Genomic DNA, 13,074 nt, shown 5'->3' with positions numbered 1-13,074 from the left:
CAGAGGTAGCAGCACCCCTCCGTTTGATCTCCACCTTCGAGCAGCGAGTCCCTGTGACTCATCACGGTGCCGCGCCAGCAAAGGGCCGGTGGGATACGGCACCGCATCCCGCCGGTATCTTAGCAATCCTGCATTGGCTCAGAAAAATCTTCTCCAGCTTCTCCCAGTTTCTGGATCCATCTTTGCGCTGCTGATTTCGCAGCTACCTGCTGGGCGATCTGGCTCACCGCACTCAGCAGAACTGACCCCTTAGCGCACGTCGGAGCCAAGGCTGGCGTAGGACAAGCTCGAAGCATTGAGCTATTTCATTCCCGTTTGATCTAAAACGTGAAGGCATTTCTCAAAGTGCCACGCTCCAATCCACCACTGTGCTTTATTTTGCCATCTCACGTGCCCCGGGACAGGGACTGTTGTTCCCAGCTCCTTTTTCCTTTCCCTTTCAGACATATCACCCGGATAATCCTCTTCCTCTGACAGCTCACAGTCTAATGCTCCATTTCCCGCAGCTATTTTTAATTTCTCTATCCTACTCTGCTTTTGCAAGCACCTAAATTTAGCTCCACGTTGTCCGTGATGGGGTCCCCTTGGAGGTGTCCCCCCTGACACTCCAGGGTGAAAGCTGCAGCAGGCAGTAATTCCTGCAGGAAACTGCAGCTTCCCTCTGTTCTCCTGAGTTTACAGGAAACTAATTCCAGCCAGATCTGCTCCCGAGGAGCCGGGGGATGGCACTTATCTCCTAAAGACCCGGGAGATTGGAAATGGGGAGGAGAAGAGCGATAGCAGAAATAAGGAACCCCAAAGGAGGAGGAGGAGGAGGAGGAGGAGGAGGAGGAGGAGGAGGGTCCGTGACTTTTCTTACCAAGCTAGTAAAAGGCTTGGGGACCCCGAGCAAAGCGCATTTTCTCTGGCAGGGTTGGAAATTCAGGGGCTTTTCAGTTGAACCCACAACCTGTTGTTAGGAGGAGGGTGAGCTGCCAGCACCGGGGAGGCGAGAGGCAGCAGAGGGGCTGCGGCATCTGCGAGCATCAGCGCGCTTTCCTAAAGCCGCCTTTTCTCCCCAAAACCAGCATCTGCCTTGTGGGCTTGTTGCCGGGAATCCTTCAGGTAGGAAATTGCCCACCCGGGTGGTTTTATGGAGGCCGGCTGGCGAGTCGTCCCGCGGCGAGGAAGGAGGAAGGGTGTGCCGGATGTTGGGCTGCCATTGAAAAGCGAAACCTGCCTGCGCGCGGGACTGGGATTTCGGGCAGCGCCTCAGCCCTTCTGGCAGCCACCCACCATCCTGCCGCCCGGTGCGGTGAGTGCATCGCGGCACGGCCGGCCACGCTGCGCCGAGGGACGGTGCGGGCACGGCGGGATGGGGAACCGGCCAGGCGGGGCGGTGGGGACCGGGCTGTCCCTGGGGCCGGAGGGGCTCTGCCCTGAGGGGCTGCAGCTCCCAGTCTGGTTAGAAGCCCCCACGATGCTTTTTGGGGGGCTTTTCTATCTCCTGTGCCGCATCCCGGGGGGGGAATCTGCAGCCCTGCCGACCTTGCGGAGCTGGGGTGACTGTTCCCAGTCTTTCCATCGCAGGAAGAACCGCGCTGTACAGGACAAACTCGGTGCTCAGCTCCAAAACCTCTTGCCGTGGCACAGCCGGGACTTCTAACCGCTGGTATTTTCAGGTGACATCCTGGCATGGCAGGGGAAGAGCGTGCATTAGCCGTCCTCTTACAAGCACTCCAAGGTCTCGCACCTAAAGACTTTTGGGAGTTTAAGACAAAGTTATCGGAGGTTTGTGCAGAAGGAGGACACGATATCCCCAGGGATTCGCTGGCAAAGGCCACCAAACCTTGCACGCTGGTCAGCTGCATGGGCAAGAACTACAGCGAAGACACCGCCATGGACGTAGCGATTAGGTTGTTCGAAGAGATGAACCAGAGAGACCTCGCTGAGAAACTCCTGGGTGAGAAGGTGAAAGGTAGGAAGCCAGCCTACATTTTGCTTTTCTTTGCCTCTTGTTCCCTTGAGTGGCCTTGGAGACAGGTAGAAGTTGGTAAGAGCAGGTTTCGGCTTCCCAGGGAGCCTGGGAACGTGAAGACGTCCCGCTGTGATCCTGTTAGCGTGGGGGCTGTCCTCTTGCTCTCCCCACTTACTGCCGGGCTCCCTCTCCTCCTGGAGAAGAGCCTGCAGCTCTCAGCACCGCCTGGCAGGCAGCTGGGCAGATCCTCTCCTCCTGGGACGGGGATCCAGGGCATCTCTGCAGAGCTCACGTGGGGTAACGCCTTGGAGCCGCAGGCATCCCCGGGAGCAAGAGGGGGACGGTGCCTTTGGCCTCCGGGGCACGAGCAAGAGGGGGACGGAGGCTGCAGGTGGCCCCGGGCAATTGCGTCTGCTCCCACGGTGGATGGGGATTGCAGGGCGGTTAAAACAGGGCTTGATGGATCAGGATGATGGGGGGACGTAGCAGAGAAGGACCCCCCAGCTGAACGGAGGCCCAAAGTTCTCACAGACCGATGGCCTTATCCCCTCTGCCAGACTTAGGAAAGCGTTGAAACAAGTGTCCCGTTGGCGTGTCAGGAGCGCGGTTGGGCTGGTTAGGAGCTCCTCGGGAATCCGGCTGTGCTTGGGACTGACTCTGCTTCTCGCCAGTGCAGAGTACAAGCGGAAATACAGAGAGCACGTGGCCCGGGAGTTCCTCCGGTACAAAGATGTGAACTCCTGTCTCGGGGAGAACCTGTCCGTCAGCAGCCGCTACACCAACCTGACCATCGCCAGGAAACCTTGGAGCAAGCGCGGAGGTGAGCATGAAGCTGTGGGCGCCGGCCGTGGATGTGCCGAGGTCTGCAACGGAGCAGCCACCGTCACTGCGCAGACGCTGTTTAAACTCGATGAAGATGGGCAAACGCTGCAGGTCGTGGTGCTGGTGGGGGCCCCGGGGATGGGGAAGACAATGACGGTCAGGAAGGTGATGGTGGAGTGGGTGGAAGGGACCCTCTACGCACAGTTTGACTACGTCTTCTGCATAGACTGTAAAGACCTTGCCTTCACCAAGGAAGCGAGCCTGGCAGACCTCATCTCAAAGTGCTGCCCTCACCGGCGAACACCACCGATTGGGAAGATCCTGGATGACCAGCAGAAGATCTTGTTCATTTTTGATGGTTTTGAGGCCCTGGGACTTTCCTTGGTTCAGCCCACAGATGAGCTGAGCTCCCACCCCAGAGAAGTGAAGCCGCTGGAAACCACCCTGATGAGCTTGTTGAAGAAGACTCTTCTCCCCAAGTCCTCCTTGCTCATCACCACGAGGCCAACAGCCCTTCAAAGCCTGGGGCGGTGCCTGGAGGGCCAGTATTACGCCGAAATACTGGGATTGTCGGCAGCCATGAGGGAGCAGTATTTCCACAGGTATTTTGAGAACTACAGTGAAGCCGATGCGGCCTTCAGGTTTGCCAGGGGCAACGAGATCCTCTACAGCTTGTGTGTCATCCCTGTCATGAGCTGGACCGTCTGCACCATCCTTGAACAAGAGCTTCACAAGAAGAAAAACCTCGTCGAGTGCTCTAAAGCCACCACGCAGATGAGCGTCTTTTACCTCTCCCGGTTAATGAAGTGCAGAAGCAGGGACAACCCGCAGGACCTCCAGCAGTTCCTGCACAAGCTCGGCTCCTTGGCCGCTGATGGCATCTGGAAGCACAAGGTCCTCTTTGAGGAGAGGGAAATCAAGGACCGTGGCTTGGACCAGCCGGACCTTCTCCCCCTCTTCCTCAATGAGGAGGTCTCAAAGAAAGGCCTAGACCATGAGAACACCTACAGCTTCACTCACCTGCACCTCCAGGAGTTTTTTGCAGCGATGTTTTACGTCCTGGAGGACAACGAGGAAATGGTCGGTGACTCGGGGGCTCTCGTGAAGGACGTAAATATGTTATTCGAAAGCTATAGCAAGTCCAGGAAGGATTTGAACTTGATGGTGCGCTTCCTGTTTGGTCTGGTAAGCCAAAAATCAATAGAGTATGCGGACAAAATCATCGGGTGCAGAATTTCACCGCAAGCCAGGGAAGATATGCTGAGGTGGCTTCAGGGGAGGCACAGAGGCATCTCCCATCCCAGCCAAGCGCTGAAGGTTTCAGACTTGGACACTTTCCACTTTTTGTTTGAGATGAACGAGGAAAGCTTCGTGCAAAGTGCGTTGGGTCGTTTCACCGACCTAGACTTGCAGGACGTCAACTTGACCCTGTACGACCAAATGGCTCTTTCCTTCTGCATCAGGCAGTGGGCTGAGCTGGGCTGCGTCACCCTCCGGGGATGCTCCTTCGACCAGGACGATCCCGGGGAGGAGCCGCATGCCTCGGTGCCTCGGTAAGTACTGCCCCTCTCTGCTCCAGCAACCCAAAATCGCAAAGAAGTCTCCTTCTCCACCCAAAGGATGGGTTTAGAGGCACTTCAGCTCCTTCCACCCAAAGACCAGCTTGTCCTTTCACTGGGCATTTCATTCCTCAGCGGGGGATGTTTGCCTTTTTCCTGGGGAGAATTGTGGGAGGATAAGGATCACCTGGGCTCCTCCATCCGCTGCATGTGGTGGGATTGGTGGAGACGGAGCATCTCAACTCACCTTCCCCAGCCCGAACGGGCCCATCTGCACCCGGGGGTCACTTTGGCTTCACATCCCCCTTCTCGCATGCGAAGGGCAGATCCCCGGTGCTGAAACGGCAAGTACGCCCCAAGCTTTACCTGAGAGCGGGGTAACTCCAGCAGTAACGCTCGTGATCCTTTGCATCTCCAAAGCCATGGAGGTCCCTCCTGAGGAGCTGGTGGCACGCTCTTCTTCGGGGGTGTGGCGTGCCAGCATCGAAGCCGGGAGCTCCCAGCACCGGTGAGGGCTGCCCGTGCCCCCCGGGGCCCTGTCCCCCTGCAGCTCCGGTGCCTCAGGAGCTGGAGGACGTCCCCATCCCCGTGTCCTCACCGAGCGGCAGCGAGAGGAGCTGCACTCCCCCATCCACCCGCTCTGCCGGGCACTGCGGCACCCGGGCAGCAACCTGCGGGCACTCCGGTAAGAGACCTGCGCTCGGCGCCAAACCAAAACCACAGCCGCTGGCACAGGGAGGGTGCGAGGCCGGGGCCTGGTCACCCCAGCTGGCTCTGGGGTACGGGTGGGGGGCACCCAAACCAGAGGGGAGCAGGTGGCAGGTGGGTGCTGTACAGGGAGTGGGAGCAGCACAGGGAACACCAACACCCCCCACACTGCCCACCGCACCCTGGGGACCACCAGCATGTGGTGGGTGGGGTCCCACCTGCTGATTGGCTGGGCCATGGGTGGGGTCCCTCCATGCGGATTGGCTGTGGGATGTTGGGTGGGGTCCCTCCATGCGGATTGGTGCTGGGTGGGTTCCCTCCATGCTGATTGGACACATGTTGGGAGGATGTGGTCCCTCCATGCTGATTGGCCAGGTGGCAGAGGTGAGCAGCTGGGGGCAGGTGTGATGAGCCCGTCTGTTCTCTGCGGCTCTCCCTGCAGGCTGTGGTGGTGTGGGCTGTCGGAGAGCTGCTGCGCGGAGCTGGCGGCGCTGCTGGCCGAACACCCCAGCCTGGCCCGGCTGGAGCTGGGCGACGGCACGCTGAGCGACGGTGGCGTGCGCCTGCTCTGCGAGGGGCTGCGGCAACCCGGCTGCCGCCTGCGCGTCCTGCGGTGAGTGGCCCCGGGCACCCCACGGGCATCCCCCCCCGGGCACCTCCCAGGCGGCCAAACCCGCGGGCTGGGGCACGGTGCTGGGGAGGTACCCCAAAACCGTCCCTCTGGGGTGGCATCGTCCCTCTGCCCCACTCTCCCAGGGCGAGGAGCTTGAAAGCAGTGACACCAGGCTGGGGACCGTCACCGCGGTGGGGTGGCACGGCAGGGGCTGGCCCTGAGGGTCCGTCCTGCTGGTCCCCGGCAGGCTGTGGTACTCCCGCCTCACCAGCGCCTGCTGCGAGGACCTCGCCGCCGTGCTGGGCACCAGCCCGTGCCTGGAAGAGCTGGATTTGTCCTTCAGCGAGGGGCTGCGCGATGCCGGCGTGCAGCTGCTGTGCGAGGGGCTCCGGCGCCGCACCTGCCGGCTGCGGACGCTGCGGTAAGGGGCCGCGGGGCCGGCCGGCGCTCCATCCTTCCCACCCGGAGCGGGTCACCAACCGGGTGCTCAAACCCCGCGTCCCCCTTTGCCTCGGTCGCGCAGGTTGGGGAGCTGCCGGCTGACGGGCGCCTGCTGCCGAGCCCTGGCCGCTTGGCTGGTGGAGAGCCCCAGCCTCGCCTGCCTGGACCTGAGCGACAACGAGCTGGGAGCTGACGGCGTCCTGCAGCTCTGCCAGCAGCTCCGGCATCCCGCCTGCTCGCTGCGGGCCCTGGGGTAAGCCCGCACGTCCCCCTTCCATCCCCGGCGTCCCCGTGCCGGCATTTCGGGCTCGGATGCTGCAGGACGCGGAGGGGGATACCCAGCGTCCCGGAAAGCAGGGGGTGGGTTTTAAGAGCCCTTCTCCTTTTCTCTTCCTTTTGAATTTAAAGACTGAGCACGTCTGGGTTAAACGAGGAAGCGCTGCGGGAGCTGGCTGCCGTGCGGGCGCTGAAGCCCGACCTGAAGATCGGGTACTTCCTCGAGCAGGATGTGCCGCAGGCGGGGGCCATGGCCCGGCTGCCCTTCCACCGCGGGGTCCTGCCCGGCGTGGGGGACCCGGGGGGCAGGAAGGTGCTCCCCGCCTTTAGGAGAGGGGTCCCCCCCTTTGGGAGAGGTCCTCGCAACAGCCGGAGCCAGTTCTAGCCCGGTGCTGCCAAAGTGGGGGAAGCCTCCCCGGGTTGGAGCCTGCCCCGTGCGTGGGGGGACAGGGGGTCCCAGGACACCCCCCGGGCCCTTCTCCTTCCTGCCCCGTCCCCACCATGCCCAGGGCTGTGTCTGTGGGTCCAGCTCCTGCCCCACAGCCCCGAGGGATGGCCGACGTACCCCGGAGCGAGGTGCCAGCCCTGGACGCGAGGCTCCAAGCGTTTTAGTTTCAGGTTTTAATAGAAAAGACATTCACGGTGAAAGAATAATAATAATAAAAAAAAACCCCAAGCGACCCTGCAGGTGCTGTTTTGCTGCTGTGCTGCGGTCCTGGGCAGGGAGATGTGACCTCCTCTGTGGCCAAGGCCACCCCCTCTTGGGGACAGCCCCACCACCCTGCACGTGTACGACCCGGGCATCCTCACAGCGATGTCCCCGGGGTGCTGATGCCAACATCGTCGTAGTCCACGTTCCCCGGGGGCTGCGCCGGGGGGTCCCTCGTGGCTCCCGGGGGACTTGGCGGGGGGCAGCTCCCACCTTAGGGGACGCAGCAAAGGCTTGCCGCAGCCCCCGTGGATTTGCTGCCTGCTCCCTGCCCGCCACCGCAGCCAAGCCCCCCCCGGAGGTGGCTCTCCGGGGGACAGGGTGGCTCTGGCCCCTCTTACCTGTGGGTGGGACACAGCCCCAGCTCCTCTGCGCCTCCCCCTCGGACATGTCCCCAGCGCTGGGAGCGGGGGACTCTTCCGACACAGCCGTGGCATCGTCATAGTAATGCGAGGGGCCGTGCTGGGCAGGGGAGTCTGGGACGGGCACGGGGGGGGCACGGGAGTGAGCCGCGGGGCAGGGAAAGGGGGTGCTTTGCTGCACGCTGCTGGGGGGGGCTGTGTGCCCTCGGTGCCCCAGCGCCTGGCCGTGGCCCCTCTCCCCCGGGGCTCCCCACCGGGGTCCTGCCCCTGTGCCCCTACCTGGGGCTGCCTTGGGGTCACTCTGCTCCACGCTGTCCTTGGGGTAATACGGCAGCTTCGTCCCCGACCCCTCCGACAGGGAGCCTGGCGGGGGGAGGACGGGGTGTCGGGGCTGGCCGGAGCCGGCCCCTTGCCGCAGAGGGACACCCCCGCGCCACCGGGCCCTGACCAGGGCTCCCAGCCCCGGTGCTGCGGTGGGGCCGTGGGACAGAGCCCCCCGCTCTTCGGGGGGCAACCACCGGGCACGGGGGGGCTGCACCCACCCGAGCGACTGGGCACCTCCTGGTACTCTGGCGTCAGGGTGTAGTCCAGCTCCTCGTAGATGGCGTCAGAGATGGCGCCCGCGGCTCTGTCGGGGCCTGAAATGACGGGCAGCGCTCAGCCGGGGCCCTGGGACCCCCAAACCGGCTCTGCCCTGGCACCCACCCACCGGCACCCACCTCGGCGCTGAGCCCGGGCACGGCACGCCTGCACGGCCAGGGCACCCAGGGCCAGGCACAGCAGCGTCCCCAGGACCACCCACAGGACCGTGGGCACCGACGCCGTCCCCGCCGCTGCCGCCGGGGTGCTGCTGCTGGGGACACCTGCGGGGACGTCGCCGGCGGCGTGAGGGGGGGACCCCGGCCAGCCCGGCGCGGGGGGGCTGCTGCCACAGGCCGAGCTGCCTGTGCAAGTGGCACCGTCGGGGCAGCGACTACCTGGGGATGGGGTGGGAGTCCCGCTCGTGCCATCGCTGTCCTCCTGACAAGTGACGCGGGCGTCCCCGTCGGGGCTGCAGTCCTGCAGGTGCCAGGGTGCCGCCGGGCAGCGCCAGAGCCAGCGAGCCCCCTCCTCGCAGCCCACCCAGGACAGCCAGGCGGGCGCCGGGTCCTGGGCAGGGGCGGCCTCCAGCCAGCCCCCGTCCCCGCAGCCCAGCTGCCGGCAGACGGCGGTGGCCGTGGCGGGGCTGGTGCCGTTGGCGCACACGCGGCCCCAGGTGCCGTTGTAGAGCACCTCCAGGTGCCCGTTGCAGCGGGTGCTGCCGCCCACCAGCCGCAGGGAGAGCTGCTCTGCAAGGGGCGGGGGGGGATGTGTCACGGCAGGGCTGGGCCGGGGACCCCCACGGGGGGATGGCCCCCCCAGCCCCGCTCCCTGATCTGGGGACGCACGGCACTGACCTGAGCAGACGGCTCCCGCCCCGCCACCGCGCCGGCAGACGTGCCGTGCCAAGGCCGGGCAGTCCCAGAGCGACGCCTCGGTCCCGGCGCAGTCACCGGCCCCCGGCCACAGCGGCCCCGTGCCGGGACCGAAGCGAGCCGATGCGGGTGCCTCCAGGGCCGTCCCGCAGCCCAGCTGGCGGCAGACGACGGTGGCGTCCGAGAGGTCCCAGGTGTCCTGGCAGACGGTGCCCCAGGTGCCATTGCCGTAGATCTCCACTCGCCCGGCGCAGCGCCCGGGGCCGCCTGCCAGCCTCACCCGCCGGCTGCCTGCGGGGCACGGAGGGGACTGGGCTGGGGCGGCTGCTCGGGGTGCCGGCATCCCCCCCCGGCCCTTCCCGGGACACTCACCCGAGCAGACGATGGCCACCTCTTCAGGGCTGCTGGTCGGCACGACGGCCATCCCCGAGACGTTGCACTGGGCCACGTTCTCCTCGGTGCCGGCGCACCACAGCCCCCGCAGCGCCGCGGTGCCCGAGCCCGGCACCGTGTAGATCTTCTCCGGCACGCCGCAGCTCAGCTGCCGGCACACCACGCCGGCACCCCGGGCGTCCCACAGCCCCACCGGCACACGGGCCCAGGCACCGAGGCCTGCGGCGACCTCCAGCCGCCCGGCGCACCGGCTCTCCCCCTCCACCAGCCGCGGGGGCTCAGCAACGCCTGCAAAATCCCCGGCAGCGCCGTGGGGCCATGGCACCAGCCCTGGGGGGGCCTTGAGGGGATGGTGGGGCCCCGCTTCGGCCCTTCCCTCACCCCAAAATGGCCCCGTGTCCTCCTCTCCCGATTTTTAGGGGCTCCCAAAAGCCCCCTGAGGCTTTTCCCGGCGTGTGCCATACAGACCTGAGCAGTTGACGGCGGCGGCGTGGCCGGGGAGGCAGGGGGGCTCCCCCAGCACCACCGTGGGGCACTCGCCCGGGTGCCGCTCGCTCCCGTCGCAGCCAAAGATGTCCCGCCGCAGCGGCCCGTCCCCGACGCCGAAGGAGCCTCCCGGGGGCACGGTGGCCGCGGGGCCGCAGCCCAGGTGGTGGCAGAGGACGTGGGCGTCGGGCAGGTCCCAGTCGGTGGCGCAGACGGACCCCCACGTCCCCCCCGCCTCCGCCTCCACCCGCCCGGCGCAGCTCGAGCTGTTGTCCCCCAGACGGAAACCGGTGTAGGCTGCGGCAGAAAGGGTGTTGGGGGGGGACACCATGGTACGGGGACCCCCCAGCACCCCCCCGCGGTGTCCCCAGGGCTTACGGGAGCAGATGATGCCGGCATGGCCGGTGCAGCCCTGGCCGCGGGGCTGCTGCTGGGAGCAGGCGGAGAGGAGGAGCTCGGTGCCGGTGCACTCGAACCCCCCCTCCCAGAGCGGCCCCGTTCCCGCCTCAAACCAGCCGGCGACAGCCAGCGCCGTGCCACAGCCCAGCTCCCGGCACACCACCTGGGCGGCCTTGATGTTCACGTGGTCCTGGCAGACGCTGGTCCAGGTTCGGCCCCGCCGCACCTCCAGCCGCCCGGCGCAGGCGCTGGCGCTGCCGACCAGCCGGGTGAACCCTGCCAGGAGAGGCACAGGGTCAGTGGTGGGGGATGTGCTGGGACTGGCATGTCCCTCCCTGCCGCCTGGCTCCTACCTTGGCAGATGACGGCGGTGTCGAAGTTGTGAGGGCCGGTGTAGGGTCCCCAGCCACGGATCTCGCAGTTCCAGAGGGCGGTCTCGTCCCCGCGGCAGTCGATCAGAGCCAGGTTGATGGGGCCGTCCCCTTTGCCAAAAACGGCGCTGGCAGCATAGGCGCCGGCGGCCGAGCCGCAGCCCAGCTGCTGGCATACCACCTCGGCATCCTCCATGTCCCAGGCGTTGTCCGCCACCGAGCCCCAGCGTCCCTGCAGCTTCACCTCCACCCTCCCGGCACAGGGACCCCCGCCGCCGACCAGCCTCAGCTCCACCGCCTCTGCACCGGGGCACCGGCACGGCCTCAGCCCCACTGGGGGATGCCCCGGCACACGGCGGGTGTCCCTGCACGGCCACCCCTCCCCTCACCTGCACAGGTCACCCCCACGTCCCAGTTGTGGCCACAGAAGTGCTGTCCCCAGCCGAAGTGGGGACACTCCTGCAGCATCGTCTCGTCACCCTGGCAGAAGAAGGGCTGGAGCCAAATCCGGCCGGTGCCCTGCCCGAACGGGGCATAGGGGGATGACCTGACCACCGGGCCACAGCCCAGGTACCGGCACACCACGGTGGCCCATCTGGCATCCCAGTCGAAGTCGTAGACGCAGACAGAGCCCCACTCGCCCTCGTGCTTCACCTCCACCCGGCCGGCACAGCGCCCGCCGCCGTCCACCAGCCGCAGCTCCCCGGTGCCTGCGGAGGGAGGGTGCTGAGCCCAGCCCGGGGCTGGGAGCGGGGTGTCCCCTGCCCCATGGCTGCCCCCCACCCCAGGAGCTCACCCCCACAGAGCTGAGCATACAGGAGCAGCCCCAGCACCCCGACGGGCACCATCTCGCCGAGCCAGACCCCCCCCGGTGCGGGGCGGGTGATATATAGGCAGCGCCGCAGCCGGGAGCCAATGGAGGCGGCAGCACCTTTCGAGCCGTTATCAGGTGGGTTATCTCCCGGCTGGCGGGGCCCCGGCCTCCAATAACGTGCTCCGTGCCCAAATATGAGGCTCGGCTCCGCTTCTGGCGTCACACACCTCGCCACAGTGGGTCGGCACCCGGATGTCCCCGGGGAGAGCCAGCTCCCCCCCCGAGGCATCTGCCGCCGGTACGGGGCACGTGGACCCTTCCCCACCGTGTCCCCCCGTGGGGCTGACCCCGCTGCCAGCACCCCGCAGGAGCCCGGTCCCAATGGCGACAGGATTCACCCCAAAACCTACCAAAGCCTCCACAGGGCCGCCCGCAGCACCGGCACAGGGCAAAGCCCAAAGATCTCGGCACGTCGGCGCCCCTCCTCGGGGTGCTGCCCTCCCCGGGGGTGCCCGGAGACCCGCGGGGGGGACCCAGGCAAAGCAGCCCCCGTCTCACCGCGGTGTTTGCAGGTGGCACATCCCCAGCCCCTCGCGGAGCCCGGCAGCACATGGCGGCGCTGCCCGCGCTGCCTGCAGTTGTGTCCCCGCGCTCGCCTCGCGGCGCGGGCAGGAAGGAGGCGGTTTCACCCCAGACTGGGACCCGGCATCGGCATCGACCGCACGCGGCTCCCCGGCCACCTGCAGTGCTACCGACATCGCCGGTATCTGCCCGCGGTGACGCCACTGACGGCTGCACGGAGCCGACCTGGTGCTGGGGAGGGGGGAACCTGCCTGGCTAAGCCGGGACCGAGCACCAGCAAAAACCGATGGGCACAGGAGGTGGGAGGGAGTAGGAGCTCCCTCGAGGTCTGGGTCGCACACGAGGACAAGGACAGGGTTGAGCCACCCATGGCCACGGGACCTGGCAGGCTCCGTCGTCACCGAGAGGTGCCGGCAGCCGCTGCCTGGCCGGGGCAGTGGGACACGGCGCAGGGTGAGTAGGAGGAGGCGACGTTGCAGGCGGGTTCACGTCGAAAGGCTGCAGCTGTGCAACCCTGGGCAAAGCCACCAAAAGCGCAGGAACAGCCCCAAATCACGATGGCGGTGGCAGGGCCCAGCGACCGGCGGTGGCAGCCGTTGGTGGCATCGCAACCGCACAGGGCGGGGGGGAACCGCCTCCTCGCTGCGGGGGCTGCGGGGGCACACCTGCAGGCAGCGCGGGCAGCACCGCCACGTGCCGCCGGGCTCCGTGAGGGACCGGGGACCCGCCACCTGCAAACGTCCCCGTATCACCCCGGGACGGCTCGTGGGGCCAACCCCAACGCCGGTGTCACCCGGGATGGCCCCGATGGCGTCGCACGGACCTGCCACGGCCCCCCTGTCCCTCCTGCCCGCACACGGCCCCGGAGGAGCCGTCGGGGATGGAGACCCCCCCCCCCGGGCCGGGGCTGGCAGGAGGGGGACAACGCGGCTTCCGTGGCCCAAGGGCGGGAGGGGACCCTCACCCCGGACCCCGGGAGCGCCCCCCCCGCCCCTCCCGGGGCCCTTCCAAGGAGGAGGTCGAGCGTCACGGGAGGTTTTTATTCTGGAATCCCGCCCGTGTGCCCTGAAGGGCCGCTCGGGGGGGGTCGGGGCACGGCGGGAACCGGAGCCGCCGCCGCCCCGGGGC

General features: G+C 66.6%; 2 protein-coding genes across 4 annotated transcripts; one reads left to right on the top strand and one right to left on the bottom strand.

Annotated features, from left to right (window-relative positions):
- The first annotated feature begins 814 nt into the window (after window positions 1-814).
- On the top strand, window positions 815-7,052 carry LOC142602166 (NACHT, LRR and PYD domains-containing protein 3-like). 3 transcript variants are annotated; one of them, XM_075755524.1, is made up of 8 exons: window positions 815-1,104; window positions 1,570-1,957; window positions 2,634-4,332; window positions 4,889-5,023; window positions 5,489-5,659; window positions 5,907-6,080; window positions 6,183-6,353; window positions 6,509-7,052. In XM_075755524.1, exons 2-8 carry the CDS (start codon window positions 1,675-1,677, stop codon window positions 6,759-6,761), a joined length of 2,886 nt encoding a protein of 961 aa, XP_075611639.1. In that variant the 5' UTR covers window positions 815-1,104; window positions 1,570-1,674; the 3' UTR covers window positions 6,762-7,052. The 3 variants fall into 3 exon arrangements, with proteins under 3 accessions (XP_075611639.1, XP_075611640.1, XP_075611638.1); XM_075755525.1 differs by having other exon boundaries at window positions 1,518-1,957; window positions 2,489-4,332; XM_075755523.1 differs by having other exon boundaries at window positions 815-1,294.
- Window positions 7,053-7,076: 24 nt separating this feature from the next.
- Window positions 7,077-12,569, bottom strand: LOC142602191 (scavenger receptor cysteine-rich type 1 protein M130-like). Its single transcript, XM_075755612.1, has 13 exons — window positions 11,775-12,569; window positions 10,940-11,260; window positions 10,533-10,850; window positions 10,159-10,455; window positions 9,763-10,077; window positions 9,274-9,582; window positions 8,884-9,192; window positions 8,425-8,775; window positions 8,167-8,310; window positions 7,990-8,085; window positions 7,727-7,810; window positions 7,427-7,561; window positions 7,077-7,298 (listed from the first exon to the last, which is right to left on the bottom strand). Exons 1-13 carry the CDS (start codon window positions 11,974-11,976, stop codon window positions 7,183-7,185), a joined length of 2,997 nt encoding a protein of 998 aa, XP_075611727.1. The 5' UTR covers window positions 11,977-12,569; the 3' UTR covers window positions 7,077-7,182.
- Between the last annotated feature and the right edge of the window lie 505 nt (window positions 12,570-13,074).

The sequence above is a fragment of the Balearica regulorum genome, chromosome 5 (assembly GCF_011004875.1).
Source record: "Balearica regulorum gibbericeps isolate bBalReg1 chromosome 5, bBalReg1.pri, whole genome shotgun sequence".
Classification (NCBI taxonomy): domain Eukaryota; kingdom Metazoa; phylum Chordata; class Aves; order Gruiformes; family Gruidae; genus Balearica; species Balearica regulorum.
Note: the sequence above shows the minus strand (reverse complement) of the source record. Positions and strands in the feature narration are given on the sequence as shown.